Source organism: Solanum lycopersicum, chromosome 7, assembly GCF_036512215.1.
Source record: "Solanum lycopersicum chromosome 7, SLM_r2.1".
NCBI lineage: Eukaryota > Viridiplantae > Streptophyta > Magnoliopsida > Solanales > Solanaceae > Solanum > Solanum lycopersicum.
In genome coordinates, this window is record NC_090806.1 from 6,696,767 (window position 1) to 6,713,458 (window position 16,692).

At 33.9% G+C, this 16,692-nt stretch overlaps 1 protein-coding gene across 1 annotated transcript; it reads right to left on the reverse strand.

Annotated features, from left to right (window-relative positions):
* Positions 1-515: 515 nt before the first annotated feature.
* LOC104648175 (uncharacterized) lies at positions 516-4,547 on the reverse strand. Its single transcript, XM_069287180.1, has 5 exons — positions 4,312-4,547; positions 4,091-4,171; positions 3,413-3,493; positions 2,969-3,034; positions 516-2,871 (listed from the first exon to the last, which is right to left on the reverse strand). The coding sequence occupies exons 1-5, from the start codon at positions 4,324-4,326 to the stop codon at positions 2,791-2,793; spliced, it is 324 nt and encodes a 107-aa protein (XP_069143281.1). The 5' UTR covers positions 4,327-4,547; the 3' UTR covers positions 516-2,790.
* Positions 4,548-16,692: the final 12,145 nt, after the last annotated feature.

The window sequence follows — 16,692 nt, forward strand, 5'->3', positions numbered from 1 at the left end:
AGATTCAAATGTCATCAAGGATTTTCATCATGGAACAAGTATTTTCAAGAAGAATATAGTTTTCTTTTTGTTATTCTTATCTAAATCTAGTAGCTATAATTCTATAAAATTATAAAATGGTAAATTGGGAAAGTAGCAAAAGAGATTCCATATTGTTCTTCGTTACGTCAATTCGAGCTTGGCTCGATATGCTCAATTGAGACGTTATAATGCAATCAATTGCATTCTCCGGTCTAATTATTATTATTTTTTTTATATATTTATCCACTAGGTCAGTCTGTTTCATTGCACCTAGTTTTATCTTAGCAGCTATATTTCGATTCATCCTCTTTTTTTCAAGGGTTCCATTATTGGACCTAATACAAAACAAAGTAATTTCTCATAGTCGAGTGATTTAATTTATAGAGAAATTTGCTCTTTTTCTACACATTATACATTTGAAATCACTTGGATTATAAAAAAAAGTCAATGGTCCAACTTATGGTATTTTTTAACCCTTATCCTATAATGAAGGCTTCCTTGTAATGTGATGAAATGATATCATGATCGCTGAAATGGATTCGCCTCTATTCTTTGCCTTTAAGCTACTAAAATAAACATACAATCAAGTTCACAGGTTAGGACAAAGAACCCTATATCGATGCTGTATTTGTATTAGAAAATTAAATAACAGAGGCATTTACAAAGGCAGAGGTGAAACAAGCTTTATGGGCGACCTGATGGATATGAGAGCAAATTTTTCAAGGATTGTTGGGGAATGGAGAAATGCTAAGAGGAGTAAATGATCACTCTAATACCAAAAGGAACACATGCAGGAAATGTCACAGATTACATGCCCATTGCATGTTGTAATACTATATACAAAGTGATATAGAAAATGTTGTGTAATAGACTGAAATAGGTACTCCCAACCATCATATCAGATAATCAAAGGGCGTGGAAGAACCATTGTACAAAACACACTCATCTGTCAAGATTTTGTGCGATTGTACAACAGGAAGAAAACCACCAAAAGTTGTTTGGTGAAAATTGATTTGAGAAAAGCGTATGACAATGTAGAATGGGGATTTATTGAAGAGATGTTACATGGATTAAATTTCCCATATAAGCTAAAAATATTTCAGTAGTGGACTGTGAAATGTTGGTAGATAAATTGACAAATAGAGTCAGAACATGGGGAACACGTAACCTATCATATGCCGGAAGAATACAAGTGCTAATGCATATACATGTCAACAATTTTCCTACTACCTAAGGAGGTCATGAAGAGTATAACGGCAGTTTGTAGGAATTTCGTTTTGAGCATCTAAAGCACCACTTGTAGCAAAAAAGAGGAGGCTTGGAATGAGGCTTCTATTGCTAAATGTGTGGAATGTAACAAGCAAAGCTGATAATCGTTGGGTCAAATGGGTGCACGAAATATATATATATATATATATATAAAAGGGGCAGATTGGTGGCAATAAAAACCGAGTGTGAATAGTTGCTAATACTGGAGGATAATTTATAGCATCAAAGATAAATTTACAGCAGGCTATGTAGGAAAAAAATGGGGAATATGCAATTCAAAGTGGCTATTGATGGTTGTCAGTAAATGGAAACCAATGGCCATGGTGGAGAGATACATGGAATACAATGAACGTAGTTTTATATGCTGGCTGACTATGCAAAGATGGGAATATGTGAGGAAACAGAATGCTTATTGTGTGGGTGCAAACCAGAACATCTCTTCTTTGAATATGAGTATTCAATGAAATGCTTAATGGCGGTACAAAGAACTAACCTGGAGGCTAATATGGAGGAGACTAGCAAGGAAAGCCACAGGGAAGATCAGCAGAGCACTTATCCGAGCAATAATAGCAGCCCTAATATATCATATTTGGCAAGCACAAAATGGAGCATTGTGGAACAAAGCAATAGTCAGACCGATGGAAATTATGAAGAAGATCAGGGAGGAGAGTAAAGGCAGATTTATGAGCAGAGGTATAAAATGTAAGGATAGAAAGTGGATAGATAACTTGTTTGTATAGAAAGGAAATTTCATAGAATAGAAGGGGAGTAGCAGGATGAGTTGGGTTTTTTTCAATAAAGCTATTGGATGAGGTTACTTCGTTCCTCAACTTTTTGAATATCATTCTCTTGGGAATTTAGGTTGCATAATCGCTATAATAGTGGAAAAAACTATCACACAAAATTTCAGTAAAAGGCAACGGGTTTTGATAACATTGGAGAGGAATTCAAGTTGGGATAAATTCAAAACCGATTCACAGCACGAGTTAGGTCATCTACGAACATATACCCAAAGTCTAAATTGACCTTTGTCAGAACAAGACCTCGCGGCTGCGTTCTTTTAAGCTATGAATTAAAGGAACAAACGTAGTTGAGTGAAATAGCAGGGGGGGGGGTTACACGTTCCACTATGCCGACAGATACACACTACAACCAAACTGAAAGTCAATCTTAAACAGAGAAAAAGACGAGTAGTAGTAGTCCACCAAAAAACACAAAATATTTTAATTCCAACTCAATGATACTGAACAGAATAATTCCAATTCAAAACCAAACATAAAGGTACTAGGAGAAAAACATATTGCAGAAACCATAAAATATAATGAGGGCTAGGAAAAGACCCTGAAATTGAGTTTATGTCTCTCTAAAACAAGTACTGATAGCGAACCACAAACAATATTCCGTTCTCAGCGGAAACCCGCCTTAGAGATTGAACGCCAATAAGATAAATTAAAGGAACAGAAACCAATAGACCCCATAGTTCTTCCTTGTATGTTGGAATTAGTATTTCTCATTCTTCCGATAAGCAGTCGAAGGGAACGAAAAATAATTCTTTACCCACAAATGCGAAACACTTCCCGGCTGAAAAATTATAAAAAAGACAAAACTAGTAAATAATTTTAGAACATATGTCTCTATGATAAAAAATAATAATTAAAAAAAGAGATCACTACGTTACCCTTTTCAGTTTATGCACCGGTCTTTCCTCTGCAGTGCCAGTAACAATAGATTTACCTTTTTCATTCTGCACAGTGAAATAAGACAGGAGATCAATATAATGTGATTGTAGATTGATCAACTGACGAGTCCGGTAGTTCGACAGCAATACAATGAGTAGTAAATTCAATGTGTTACCGAATGTTTTGAACTTACATATGAGACAAGTCTTCAACTTAATATGATATTGAGATGTTAGACATGTTTGTTGTTAATTGAGATATGATTACCAATTTACCATAAGGATAAGTACAAATGGGAGTAAACCTTGATGCATCCAGTAGTTAACAACGTGTTCATTAGACTTTGTTCACAGTGCAGAAATAACATACTTTCAGAAGATTAAATACTTTCATAACATATTTCGCTATGATAAAAGAAGAGGAAGAGATATATGACAAATAACCTCGGATGCCTTAGTTGAGGGAGCATTACGGACCTGAACCAGCATTTCCTTTTCAGTATTAATAGCTTTATCCTGTTCTTTCTGCACAGCGAAATAAGACAATATAAGTTGTAAGCATATTTTATGAAAATTAGTTTTCACATTATACATTTGCAAGTTATTGTATAAATTTGATTTTCAATATTAAACCATCATAAATAGAAATGGCAATGGAGGAAAACCAACAAGATTTAGAGTCATGAGTAATAAATGAAATCGGCAATGTGGATTAGACTTCTAGAGGAATTTTACGACCACACAATCCTAGCCGAGGTAGGGGAAAAACTTGGTAGGTTAATAAAGACAGTAGAGAATAGCAGAAGAAAAGTATAATTCGAGAAGCCTTTTGCTAGCCTCAAATAATTAACCTATAAAACATAACTTGTCTATGGAAGAAGACCCTTTTATTTGAGATATAAATACCAATTACCATAAGGATAAGTACAAATGGGAGTAAATATTGATGGATCCAGTAGTTAACAACATGTTCGTTCGACTTTGTTCATCGTGTGTTTAGAGACTACTGATAAATACCTCACTAATGGGAAGGTTGAAATGGCATACTTTCAGAAGATTAAATACTTTCATAACATATTTCCCTATGATAAAAAAAAGAGGAAGAGATATATGAAAAACAACCTCGGATGCCTTAGTTGAGGGAGCATTACGGAGATGAACCGGTATTTCCTCTTCAGTGTTAATAGCTTTATCCTGTTCTTTCTACACAGTGAAATAACACAATATAAGTAATAAGCATATTTTATGAAAATTAGTTTTCAAAACATTCGCAAGTTATTGCATAATTTTGATTTTCAATATTAAATTATCTTAGATAGAAATGACAGTGGAGGAAAACCAACAAGATTTAGAGCCATGAGTAATAAATGAAATCTGCAATGTGGATTAGACTTCGAGAGCTACCAATGGAATTTTACGACCACACAATCCTAGCTGAGGTAGGGGAAAAGCTTGGTAGGTTAGTAAAGACAGTAGAGAATAGCAAAAGAAAAGTACAATTCGGGAAGCCTTTTGTTAGCCCCAAATCGTTAACCTAGAAAACATAACTTGCTTATGAAAGAAGATACTTTTATTTGAGTTGTTCTTTGGTTTTTTTGTTTTTACAAATATACAATATCATCCCATATTTATACTAAACTATGGATGGTTCTACATACTACAAAATCTAGACTATTCCATGATTTTCTATAAATATATAATTACTCTAGATATTTCTACAAGATATTTATCTAAGTGACTACACTACATTATTCTAGAAACTTCCCTAATAATCTAGGATTTTTGTAATTCCAAAAAAGCATCTTTATTTTTCATACTCCCCCTTAAAGTGATTTTTTGGAAACTACCCCACACTTGTCGTGGAAGAGATCAAATGAAGCTTTGAGCCACGTCTAGGTAAAAATTCTCAACAATTTCTTTCGGACTCTTCCTTCTACAAATGATAAAGATTTTTCATTGTAAGTTTTTCCACGTAGATTATCTCCATATTGAGTTCTCAAACTTCTTCTCGAACTTAGCTTTCTTGCAGTTGTACTATTTGGAGATAAATCTTAGATGAAAAAGTTTGAAACTGCGATGCTCAAAATTTTAGAAAATGTTTCTTTTGATGCAATTCAATATATTGAGGGATTTCATTATTAATATCCTCTTCATCTCAATCGGTGATGATATTTTCATCTATTTCTTGTGAAGCCTTAGCACCATAGTAGGATACACCATCAAATTTCCTTCTGTGCTCTTCAATTACCTACTTATCATCTTTAGAGCTTTGGAAAGTTATATCGTCTATCGCTTCACCTGAAATTTGGTCTTCAAGGTCGGCTTCTCCATATATTTGATCAACTTTTTCTCCATTTGCTTCCAATATTTGATCTGAGTCAATGACTGGCCTCGATATAGCTAAAAATTGATCAATGACATCAACTTCCCATATATCTTTGTCAATATTTTCTCCATAAAGATCACCATTGGTATACATAGCTCCAGGCGTTGATTGTTCTGAATTTACTTCCTCTATTTCTTCAATGGAAGCTACCATATCACCAGTATAAACATCTTCAAAAGTTCTTGCTTCATATTGATTACATCAGTGTCTTGCTTCTCCACATGGTCAACTTCATTATATTCTGGATCCTCGATCCAATCTCTTTCAAGGTTGATAGAAACCATAGTTGCTCGAGCCTCAACTATACTAAAAACTTTCCCCATTCTTCTTCTTTTTCAACAACTTTTTTAGCCATATGGCTCGTCTATATCTTTTTATGTGCCCTGCTTCGCCACAACGATAACATTTGAGAGGCTTCTTACCATAATGTTTAGAAGGCTCTTCCTTCTCTCTAGGTGAGTGTGAACCACCTAAGGATAGAGAGTGTGACACATCTCTCATTTTTCCTTTAAAGTTTCTCTTGTCGGCTATAAGAGCATCTCATTCTCCATCTTTGAAAAACACACTATCGAACTTCTTGGCTAGTGATTCCTGTGACGAAAACAAATTTTCAAATTCCTCCAAGGATAGTTGTTGATTCCATCCTTGAATTAAAGTCACAAATAAAATATATTCAGATTTCAACCCACTAAGGATTATACTTCTTATTTGTGCTTCAGAAATAGCCTCCTCCGAATTCAATAAATATATCTACGACATGAGTTCTTAATCTTTAAAAAATACCAGACATAGAAAGATTACCTTCAATGGAGTTAGCTAATTCATTCTTCACTATCTATAGTCGAGCTTTATTTTCCTTTATGAACAAACGATCGAGGGTCCTCCATATTTCATGAGTTGATTTATACTTTATAATGTGATAAAATAAATCGGAGGAGATTGTCCTCTTTAGAATGAGCTCCACCTTTGCATCAACCTGCTTCCACTTCTTGTATATGCTACTATTTTCCGGTCCTTCAGCAGGAGAAATTGTCTTACTCCCATTCACAACATCCCACAAATCCTCACCCATAAGGTATGATTTCATATATTTTTTCATACCTTGTAATTAGACCGATTCAACAACTCCATCCCCAGTCCATTATATTAACATGACCTTTAGAATCCATATGGACAACCCAGATAAATCTACCTAACCCGATCTTGAATAAAATCCAAAATTCAAAAAATGACTGGCTCTGATACCATGTAGAGAATAGCAAAAGAAAAATATAATTCGGGAAGTCTTTTGCTAGCCCAAGATCGTTAACTAATATCAGAAGATTCAACTAAGGAAAAGGAAGCTAGAAAAGAGAACTTATTTATAAAAGAAGACTCTTTTATTTGAGTTTTTCTTGGGCTTGTTTTTACAAATATACTCATATTTATACTAACCTATGGACGGTTCTATATACTACAAAATTTAGAATAGTCCATGATTCTCTATACATATCTAATTTCTCAAGAACATCTACAAGAAAAGTCTGGTAACATTATCTTCTGCTCTAGATACTTATCCAAGTGATTGCGCTAAATTATTCAAGAAACTTTCCTAAAAGTCTAGGATTTTTGTAGTTCCAAAAAATCATCTTTATTATTCACAGATGTATGTACATTTGAGACACTATGAGGATGTTATGCCCATATCTGTGTGGAGGTCCCTATTGGTGTGTGTGAAAAAAACATACATATTTGACAGTGCATAAACGAACAATTATTTACGAGGGTTATACAAACTATGCACTAGATGTGGAGTTCTAGAAAGCACTATACAAAGTTGCTCAATCCATATATTGAACACTAGAACTCTGACTAAAGTAATCGGTGCTGGTGTCAGCTCTAACAGTGAAAGAAATGGCGGTGACGATAATAATGAAGAATTCAACAGTTACATGCTTGAGAAGAAGGAACTTGAAGCTAAGCACAAGAAGCATGACAAATGTAAAATTTGGAAAAGGAAAAAAAGTCATATCAAGCAAGTAATACCTTATGATTAAATAAGAACATAATCGTCACTAGTTATGTTCATCGTTTAAAACTTTCTTTTATCGACTGCAAGTCATATATGACTTGATAGGACTGGCAATTTGGTCACCAGGTCATTCGTTTGGTTATTATGTGTGTTTTCGTGTTTTGAAGCTTTTTAAACTTAAGGTGTTGACTTTCGGTAAAATTTTAGGTAAACAGACTCGGAATGCATTTCTAACGATTCTACTAGCTATAGAACGTCAAGTTTGATCTAAAAGGATCTTTCGTGTGGGCCCCAAGGCTTCATGGCTCATTTCAAGCTACCTAATGGATATTGGCTTTAAATAGAGTTTAGGTGTGGGAGACTATCATTTTTGGAAGTTTTGACAACTATGTTGAGTATTAAATGTCGAATTTGGTGACGTAACATAGTTCGTTGAATGCACGAGGTTTCTATTGAATTTTGAGCCCCCTTCATGGCACTTCGCCAAATCCAACATGAGTTGGTGAAGCCTTTGCTAGTGCACCATGCATTTGTTCTTCGAGTTCAAGGACCTAGAGTTGCATTCACAGAGGCCAAGAAATTGGTCACATCATTCGTAGAGTGTTAGGCTTCTCACCCTTTGTCGTTCACGGACTAGGTTCTGCGTACGTAGAGAAGGGTCAGAGTTGTCCTGGTCAGCGCCACCGCATTGCGTCAATGAGGCCCCTGGTCGTGGAGGTCATTTAATTGGCCTACTATATTGTGATTAACATGAATTTCATAATCATTTTCTAACTTTGTGAAGTTAATTTATGATCATTCTAGCTCCGCTTGAGCTGATTTTTATTGCGAAGTGCTGAAAATTGTTGGGGCTTCAAGATAGGACCATTTGTTTTATGTTGGGGACTCGTCTAGGAGGTTAATACTTGTCCTGAACCTCCCTTCTTAGACTTGTATGGTTATTTGTGATTCTTGTTGTTGCATGAGCTGTTTTGGCTCTTTTTGGAGATCTGATTGTTCCCGTTATTCGGGTTCAAGCTCCTTGAGATTAATGGGACTAATTGACGGAGTTAATTTTGGGATTTCCCTCTAATTAATTTGGAGGAAAAGTGGATAAAAAATTCATATGGTGAAAAAAGTGATAGTGTACAAACTCTTTTAAATCTCTAAATTTTGTAATTATATTTTCAAAATATAAATGTTTATTAACCATATGTAGGTATATTAAAAAAACTACATCACGGTCCAAATATGGAAGAACATAGTGGTGTTGGAATGATGTACACTCTACCGTAACACCTTCATAATTATTTTACTTCATAGTAAAATCAGACATCAAAAATTGTTAGCTATTTATTGACAAATATTTCACTAAGAATTCATAAGTTATGATATAATTTTGAGTTTCATTATTGAAATATTTTATACAACGCGAATTAAACATTTCTATAATGAAGGTTGATCATTTGTGTTACGCAAAAATATAAGAAATAATTTAATTCAAAATTAACCAATCAAATTATTTGAAAACTCTTTCGGCTAAAAATATACAACTATATCCACTAATTATGTAGTGGAGGGAAAGTGGAAAAAAGGACAAATAGTGAAGAGTAAAATAATAGTGTGTACAAGCTTACTTTATTTCCTTACTCGGAAATCTATTTGCTCAAATAATATAGCTTGGTCCCCAAATAATGGTAGTTCTATTAGCCTTTGGTACCATAGATGGATCTCGAATACCCCTCCCTTAAGACAAAGAGTTCAAGGGACATATGAAAATGCTACTATTTCTTCTATTTGGGATCACTGCCCTCAGAATATCATGGAAGAAGTAAAATTCATTAGATTAGGCCTTGATCCTTTGAACAATGACAAGCACTACTGGAAGGGCAACCCAAATAGTTTGTTCATCACCAAATCTGTCCTCTATATTCTGAAACAATCCCTTCCCAACCCGTTTCATCATAGCTGGATTTGGAAGCAAAAAATTCCAAACAAAATCAAAATTTTCCTTTGGTTGTGCGCGACTTCCTACAAACCCCTACATGCACCACTTTTGCATTGTCCCAGAATCCATTTGCACTATCTGTAAACGAGAGGATGAAACTATATCTCACATCTTCCTCCATTTTTAAATAGCTAAAAGGTTCTAGTTTGATCTAGGTATCCCCCCACCCCACATATCTCCTCATACCCATTGGCTCAATTCATTGAAATAGAAGCTCTTCTCGATGGTTTAAAATTAGTTGTTAATTGTTCCATTGTCCCTATTGATCTTATGAAGAGGTTAGGTAATCCACCAGTCAGGCATAGCTTCCGACAAGCAAACAAGGTAGCAGACTTTTTGTCAAGACTAGGTACGGAGCAAACACCGTCCAGTCTAGGATGATCAACAAGGGGCGGTATCTACTAAACTAATTTTAAGGACCACTTGTAATAAGCTAGCATGTTTTGGTGATCTAACTGTAATGGTCAACTATGGCAACAATGTAGAGCCAGAGATGTCTCAAAACCTGGTAACTCCCTAGTTTATATATAATATATATAACCTTGCCATCCAAAAAAAAATTCTCAAACTCTGTAAGTATATTTTTAGAATATAATATTCTATGACCAGTCATAGACATATAAAAAACTATTAAAGCTTCTAAATTTGTAAGAACACTATGTATGTAGAAAGAACATTTTTCATATATAATAATATACCTGCATAATTTTCTTTCCATATAGTGAAATAATGACACCAAAAGTTGTAATTACATTTTATGACAAATATTTTCACATTATTTGTTTTGTAAGTTACGATAAATATTGATCTTCAATTTTACATTGTCATATTCAACACATATTTAACTACTCTTGTAAGAAAAGCAGATAATTTATATACGACAAAAACATAAGAAAAAATTAAATAAACAATACGTACATATGAAGTCACCTCAAGTGTTGTGTTTGGGGGATCATTAAGAAGTTGGATCAATCCTTCCTTTGTAGTAAGACCTTCATGATTAGCTTGCTACACATGATTGAAATAAAACATCGAAAGTTATAAAAATATTTATTGACAATTATTTGCATTATGGAATTATCTTGTACAACATAAGTTCATTTTTTCATATAACAAAAGTTTATTATTTCCGTTCTACAAAAATTTAAGAAGTGGATAAAAAGAAACTGATAGTGTAAACATCATTCGTACAGTGTTGGTCTTCTCACGATTTGTCATTCACGGACCAACTGGTCCTGCGTTCGCACAAAAGGCTCAGAGTTGTCCTGGCCAGTGCCACAACAATCGCGTCTATGAGGCCCCTGTTCGTGGAGGTCATTTAACTAGCCTACTATATTGTAATTAGCATGAATTTCATAATCATTATATAACTTTGTAAAGTTAATTTCTGATCATTCTAGCTTCGCTTGAGCTGATTTTTATTGCTAAGTTCTAAAAAATTTTGGGGCTTTGAGATAGGACCATTTGTTTTGTGTTAGGGACTCGTCTAGGAGGTTAATACTTGTTTAAAGCCTCCCTTCTTAGACTTATATGGTTATTTGTGATACTTGTTGTTGCATGAGCTGTTTTGGGTCGTCTTGGAGATCAGATTGTTCCCCTTTTGGGGTTCAAGCTCCTTGAGCTTGATGAGACTAATTGACAAAGTCAATTTTGGGATTTCCCACATGGGTGTGATATTCTAGAAGTTTCATAACTTAGACTTGAGCCTCACCTATTAAAAGAGGGTTAAAATGAAATTTTCAAACCTAGACTAATGTAATAAATTTGATCTAGGAGTATTAGAGCCTAAACGTCAAGGGACGACCATGATATTCGAAAAGTAGTGCAATTAAACTAGTAAACGTCTTTAGGTCTTGTGAAGGTTTGGGAGTGTTGTATTAAGTATAAAACTTGTAAAAATATTTTAAATAAGTAAAATAATTTTTATAGGGTTAAAACGTATAGGTCCGACCCACTAAGGACCACCTTAGGGGTCCTTGAAGGGACCCCACCATTGGCCAAACAAGATGCCCAAGGCAGCAAGCAATTTCACTATCATGAACCAATCCGCGTTGCGGACATGGTTTACCAAGGTCCAAAAATCTTGGTCCACGTCACGGACTCTACTGTCTCAAAAATTAATTTCAGAAATCTTGCGGGAAAAGCTCCACGACGTGAACTTTTTTTCCGATGAAAAATATGAAATTCGAATTCAAGTTTAACTTCACAAAAAGGTCAACCTAAGTGAGGGATCTTTCGAATATTTTAGGGGAGGGTTATATATTGATTTTTAAATCAGTTTTAAGTCACATTTACCCACTCAAATCAAATTTCAAATCAAAACCGAAAAGCTCTCACTTCTCTCTACTTTCTTTCTCTACGTAACCGGCATTGAAGAAGCATTGAAGCTTGAAGAAGAAGACCAAATACCCCAAGTTTTCTACTCAAATTTATGGCTGAAGTCTTCATAAGGTATGAATTTTTTCACTCTTGGGTTACTTTCCCGTGAGGTCTATTCAAAGTTAATTTCTAAATCACCAAACTTCAAGGGTTTATATCTACAAATGTGTTTCCTTCTAAAATGGAAATTGATGATTAATTATGATGAATGGTTATTACTTAGGCTAATTAAGTGCATATTGTTGAGTAATTGATGTGAGATTTCGTGTGATCCATGTTCCTTCCCTAATTTCCCCAAATCTTGGATCTTGCTTATGAATTGATTGGAAGTAATGATTGTATTGATTGTTAGACTTGTGCTAACTATGTTATTTCATTCATGGACTGTCTATTTTCATGTATTTGTTGGATTGAATTTATTTCTTGAAGAATTCATGGGTATCTCTCTAACCCTAACTATGAAGAAGATTGATACTTGATTAGGGTTGTTGTAATTGGAAGTGTTATTACTTAATTTACTATTATTGGATAAATGTTGTGGAATTGAGGATGAGATTTTGAAGGAGATTCTTTAAAGCCATAGGTAAGACTTCTAATATCATGATTACTCTATTATGTTGATGTTGGTCAATACTTGATGTTGTATAGGGGTGTCAAATGGGCGGTTTCGGTTAAAATTGAGATATTAAAATGGGTTGAATAAAAGTCGAGTCTTGACCCGTCCAAGTTTATTTTGGGCTCAAATGGGTTGGACCTATATGGGATAAAAATGGGTTAGGTCTTGACTCGCCTAATTTGACCAGATTAATCTTAATAATTTAACAAATTGATAATTAACATTTATGATCACAATTTAAATTTTATCTCAAATATTTTTTTAAAAAAAAGAACGAATGGATAGATAGACCCTAAAAGATGTTAAATAGATAATAATTCATACCTTAAATATAGGAACATATCTTAATAAAAAAATTAAAAACGGGTTGAGACTAGAAATTGAATTGGACTTAATTGGGGATTCTCTTCAAATGAGTTATGTTTGAATGGGTTGAAATTGAACCCAATTTAAATTATCTTGACCTCAACCCTTAAAATTCTGGGCGGATTGGACAGGTTACCTATGTTTGGGCTCATTTTTGACACCCCTAATGTTGTTATTCAATTGAAGAGTAAATGATGAAGCTATGCATGTATTATTAGGCTATGATTATGTTGAATGTGAAAACATGATGAAGTAAGGTTTTGGAGGGTCGAAAGGAATTATCTTGTGTTTCTTATTTATGTGATTATGGTATGATGTATTTCTCATATGATGATGGTTTAGTGATTAAAAAATATTCTTATCCTACACCTAATGAGTTATTGACATGATTATACAAGGGGTTAGTCTCTTATGAGCTCGATTAAGATTTGATGATTAAGAAGTACTTAATGACCTTTCAAAAAGAGACATTAGCTTAGCATCGAGCGAACTAGATATGAGAGGTATCTCTTCCAAAGAGGTAAGGTAGGTTCACTATGGTTCTCATGAGATGGAGACTACAATGCAAATGGACATAGAAGAATTTCTCGCAAATCTCCTTGTTCCTTAACTATGTTGCCCCCATAGGAAAACTAGCTAGTGGATCCACCTAGAATGTTATGTTTATGTTATGTTATATGAGGTAAAGACATTAACTTGATGATCTCTTTTCTAGTTTACTTGATTATGTGGTGTTATGGGGCTTCACCTGAGCATTGCACATGTAGGCTTGGGATGAGATTGTGAGTGAGGGACTTGTATGCTTTGATGATATAAACTCTAGAACATGAAATGTTAATATGACTTATGATGATACAATCCTTATATATGAATATGAACATTTCTTATGTTGTTGCGATCATTGATTTGTATATGTTCTTATTTGTGCATAAAGGCTTTCAAAATGACTTAGCATGTCGTTAAAGTGCATATCTTCAAATGGTTTATTTGCATATATTCATACTTAATACATCTGGTTTTTACTAACCCATATTTCTTCCATTTCTACAAATATGTAGGTTCGGGCCATTGAAGAATTTTCAAGGCCATTTTCAAGGAAGACTTGGATACTTTTCCCAAGTTGTTAGTGAATCCTCAAGTCCGTGGATGATGCCACTTTTCTAGCCTTACTAGTATATACTATGTTTAAGATACTTGTTTTTTCCTTATATTTGAAACTTTGTTGAAAGCCTATATGAGGCATATTGTACTAGTGTAAGGGATATACTCAAATTTAATTCTCTATATATGGTATATGTGAGACAATAATAGACTATTTTGATGATATTGACTACGCTTCTAAACAAGAAGTCTATGTAAACTTCATACATGGTAAATGAAAAGTCTAAGTATACTTCAAATGTAAAAGTTTTAAATTTTACACATTTTCTCTACCTATGATATGTCATGATGTATGCTAAGAGATAGTCTAAGAACTCTTCGAGGATGAAGACGCCAATTACATCTAGGGGGTGCTCCCCGAACGTGACAGTGGGTTCCACAATGCCATTTTGACTCATTTTTGAGCCTATCTTCAATTTTTGTGATTTAGGTATCAAAACGTCTGTATTGACATTGTGATTTGATAGTGTGGAATTGATTGAAGGTAGTTCAGAAAGATAAAACTCTAGTTTAGTTTATTTTGTAGTTCGCCTAGTCGACTTTGTGGTAGCTAGGCTCCAAATTATCAATCTTATATTGAAGTTGTGTTGGTAAATTCATGTTGCTTAGATAGTTTTGGTCAGGGTTTGTAGCTTGTGTCATGCTTAGTGGATAGAACGCATACCTTATCCTTCATCTCAAGTAGTTCTTCCAGGAAATTGAGCATGTCTACCTCATTTTTCATGTTTTATCATGCCTTATTGTATCTATATGTTTGGTTTTATTTTTTGTTATTGGTGACTTATTCTTGGCCTTAGCCTAGGCATATACAAATGTTTGCCTTAGACTTGCTACTTGGAGTCATTATGCCTTAGAATTACTCCAATATTGGTTTGAAATGCTTAGCCCCCTATAGATTGATATAACTTACTTGGGTCTAATAGTATGAATCCTTATCTAGGATACAACTCAACTCTTGTAATTGTCCATAAAAAACTTCCCTTATGTTTTGTCGTTGGTGTTTCTTTTGCAATTTCGGTCCTTGTTGGTTATATTAGACGGGTCTTGGTTTTTGAGTGTGAGTGGATCCCTTGTGACTTTGAATGTGGTTTCACTTTATGGTACATTCCCGCATGAAGAGGAGAATGTGATTTGGAGACATTCAGAGTCTTTTAGTTGTTGTTTGGGGCGCTGGGCACATCTCTATTAGTTGCAGTTCGAGGCCCTGACATATCTCTTCTAGGATCGATTCGAATCTCGACATGGTGTCTTTATATATTGGGTTCTTCAAGGTGCCTTCGCCATGGTTCGAGTTCGTGGTCGTCCATTTGAATTATAGAATCCATTAATCTTAGTTAGCATTGTCTCTAGATTTTCTATGTACTCATAGGGTTTATAGGGTCCGTCTGGGTTATTTACTTTCAAGTTGCGCACTAGTGTACCTTATAGGTCTATAAGGTCCAGTTCAGTTTTATATAGTTGTTTTACTCTACTACTTCGTTCTTTCTAGATTTGTGAGCTCAATAGTTAGACGTTCTGTTATTTCTTCATTCAAATTTGACCTCTTGACATTGTCTACTTCCTCACTTTTCATATTGTATTTACTTCAAAGCTCAGTCGGACTATGATTCCTATTGGGTTCTCTTTATTTTGATTCTCATCCTACACTCGACATTTTTTTCTTGATGAAGATCTGAGCGCCAACCGACAACGGTGATTTGAGCCTTGGTGGAGATCTCGGAGATTAAGGGCGATTTAATGGCATCCTAGTTAGAATTATCTCTATCTATACTTTCGTCGACTAGGTCGTGGGATTTGATCATACACTTTCTCTCTCTCTCTCTCTCTCTCTCTCTCTCTCTCTCTATATATATATATATATATATATATATATATATATATATATATATATATATATATATATATATATATTCTATTGTGTTTTCTAGTATATTGTTCTTATAAAAAATGGCTCTCTAGTCTCATTATGGCATGATAAATGGATACCCAACCCTAAGACCATTAGGGAACAAATACATGGTCCCCTAACTATTGATGAAGATAAAGCTAACTCCATCACCAACCTAATTTACTGTAACTATATAGCTCAGGACCCCTCAATAGAATTAGTGTGAAAAAAACATAACAAGTAAATTAAAAATTAACCAACCAAATTATTTGGAAACTCTTTTACCTCAAAATAAATGACCATCTCCACTAATTAACTGGGGGAAGAAAATTAATGTAATGCTCAATGATAAAACATATGTATGTGAGGAATTACCTTGGGGTCCAAATTTGTGTCATCATAGCAAAGTAGGAAGTCATTCTGAGTAGACATCAAAAGTTGAAAAAATAGATTTTAGATTATTTTCCCAAGTGATGTTAGAGTTTTGAATCTCATTATTGAATTATTTTATACAATACAAATTTTTTATTTCATACATATTTTCCTACAATACAAATAGATTAATTCATTCAACAACTTTATCAAAAATTAATAAGCTAAATTGAATCCTTTTGTTTTTAAATATACAATCTTCTTCACTCATTAACAAGAAAAAAAAAGGAAAAATTCTTTAAAGAAATATCAAATGAAGATAAAATAGTATAATATATAAACTTATTTTATTCGTTCAAACTATAAAAAGTACACTTTTTAAATATATAATGATCAATGATTTGACGAACATATGTATATGAGAAACTACCTGAATGAAGGTTGATCAATTCTGTTATGCAAAAATATAAGAAATAACTTAATTAAAAATTAACCAACAAAATTATTTGAAAACTCTTTCTGCTCAAAATATACAACTATATCCACTTATTATCTAGT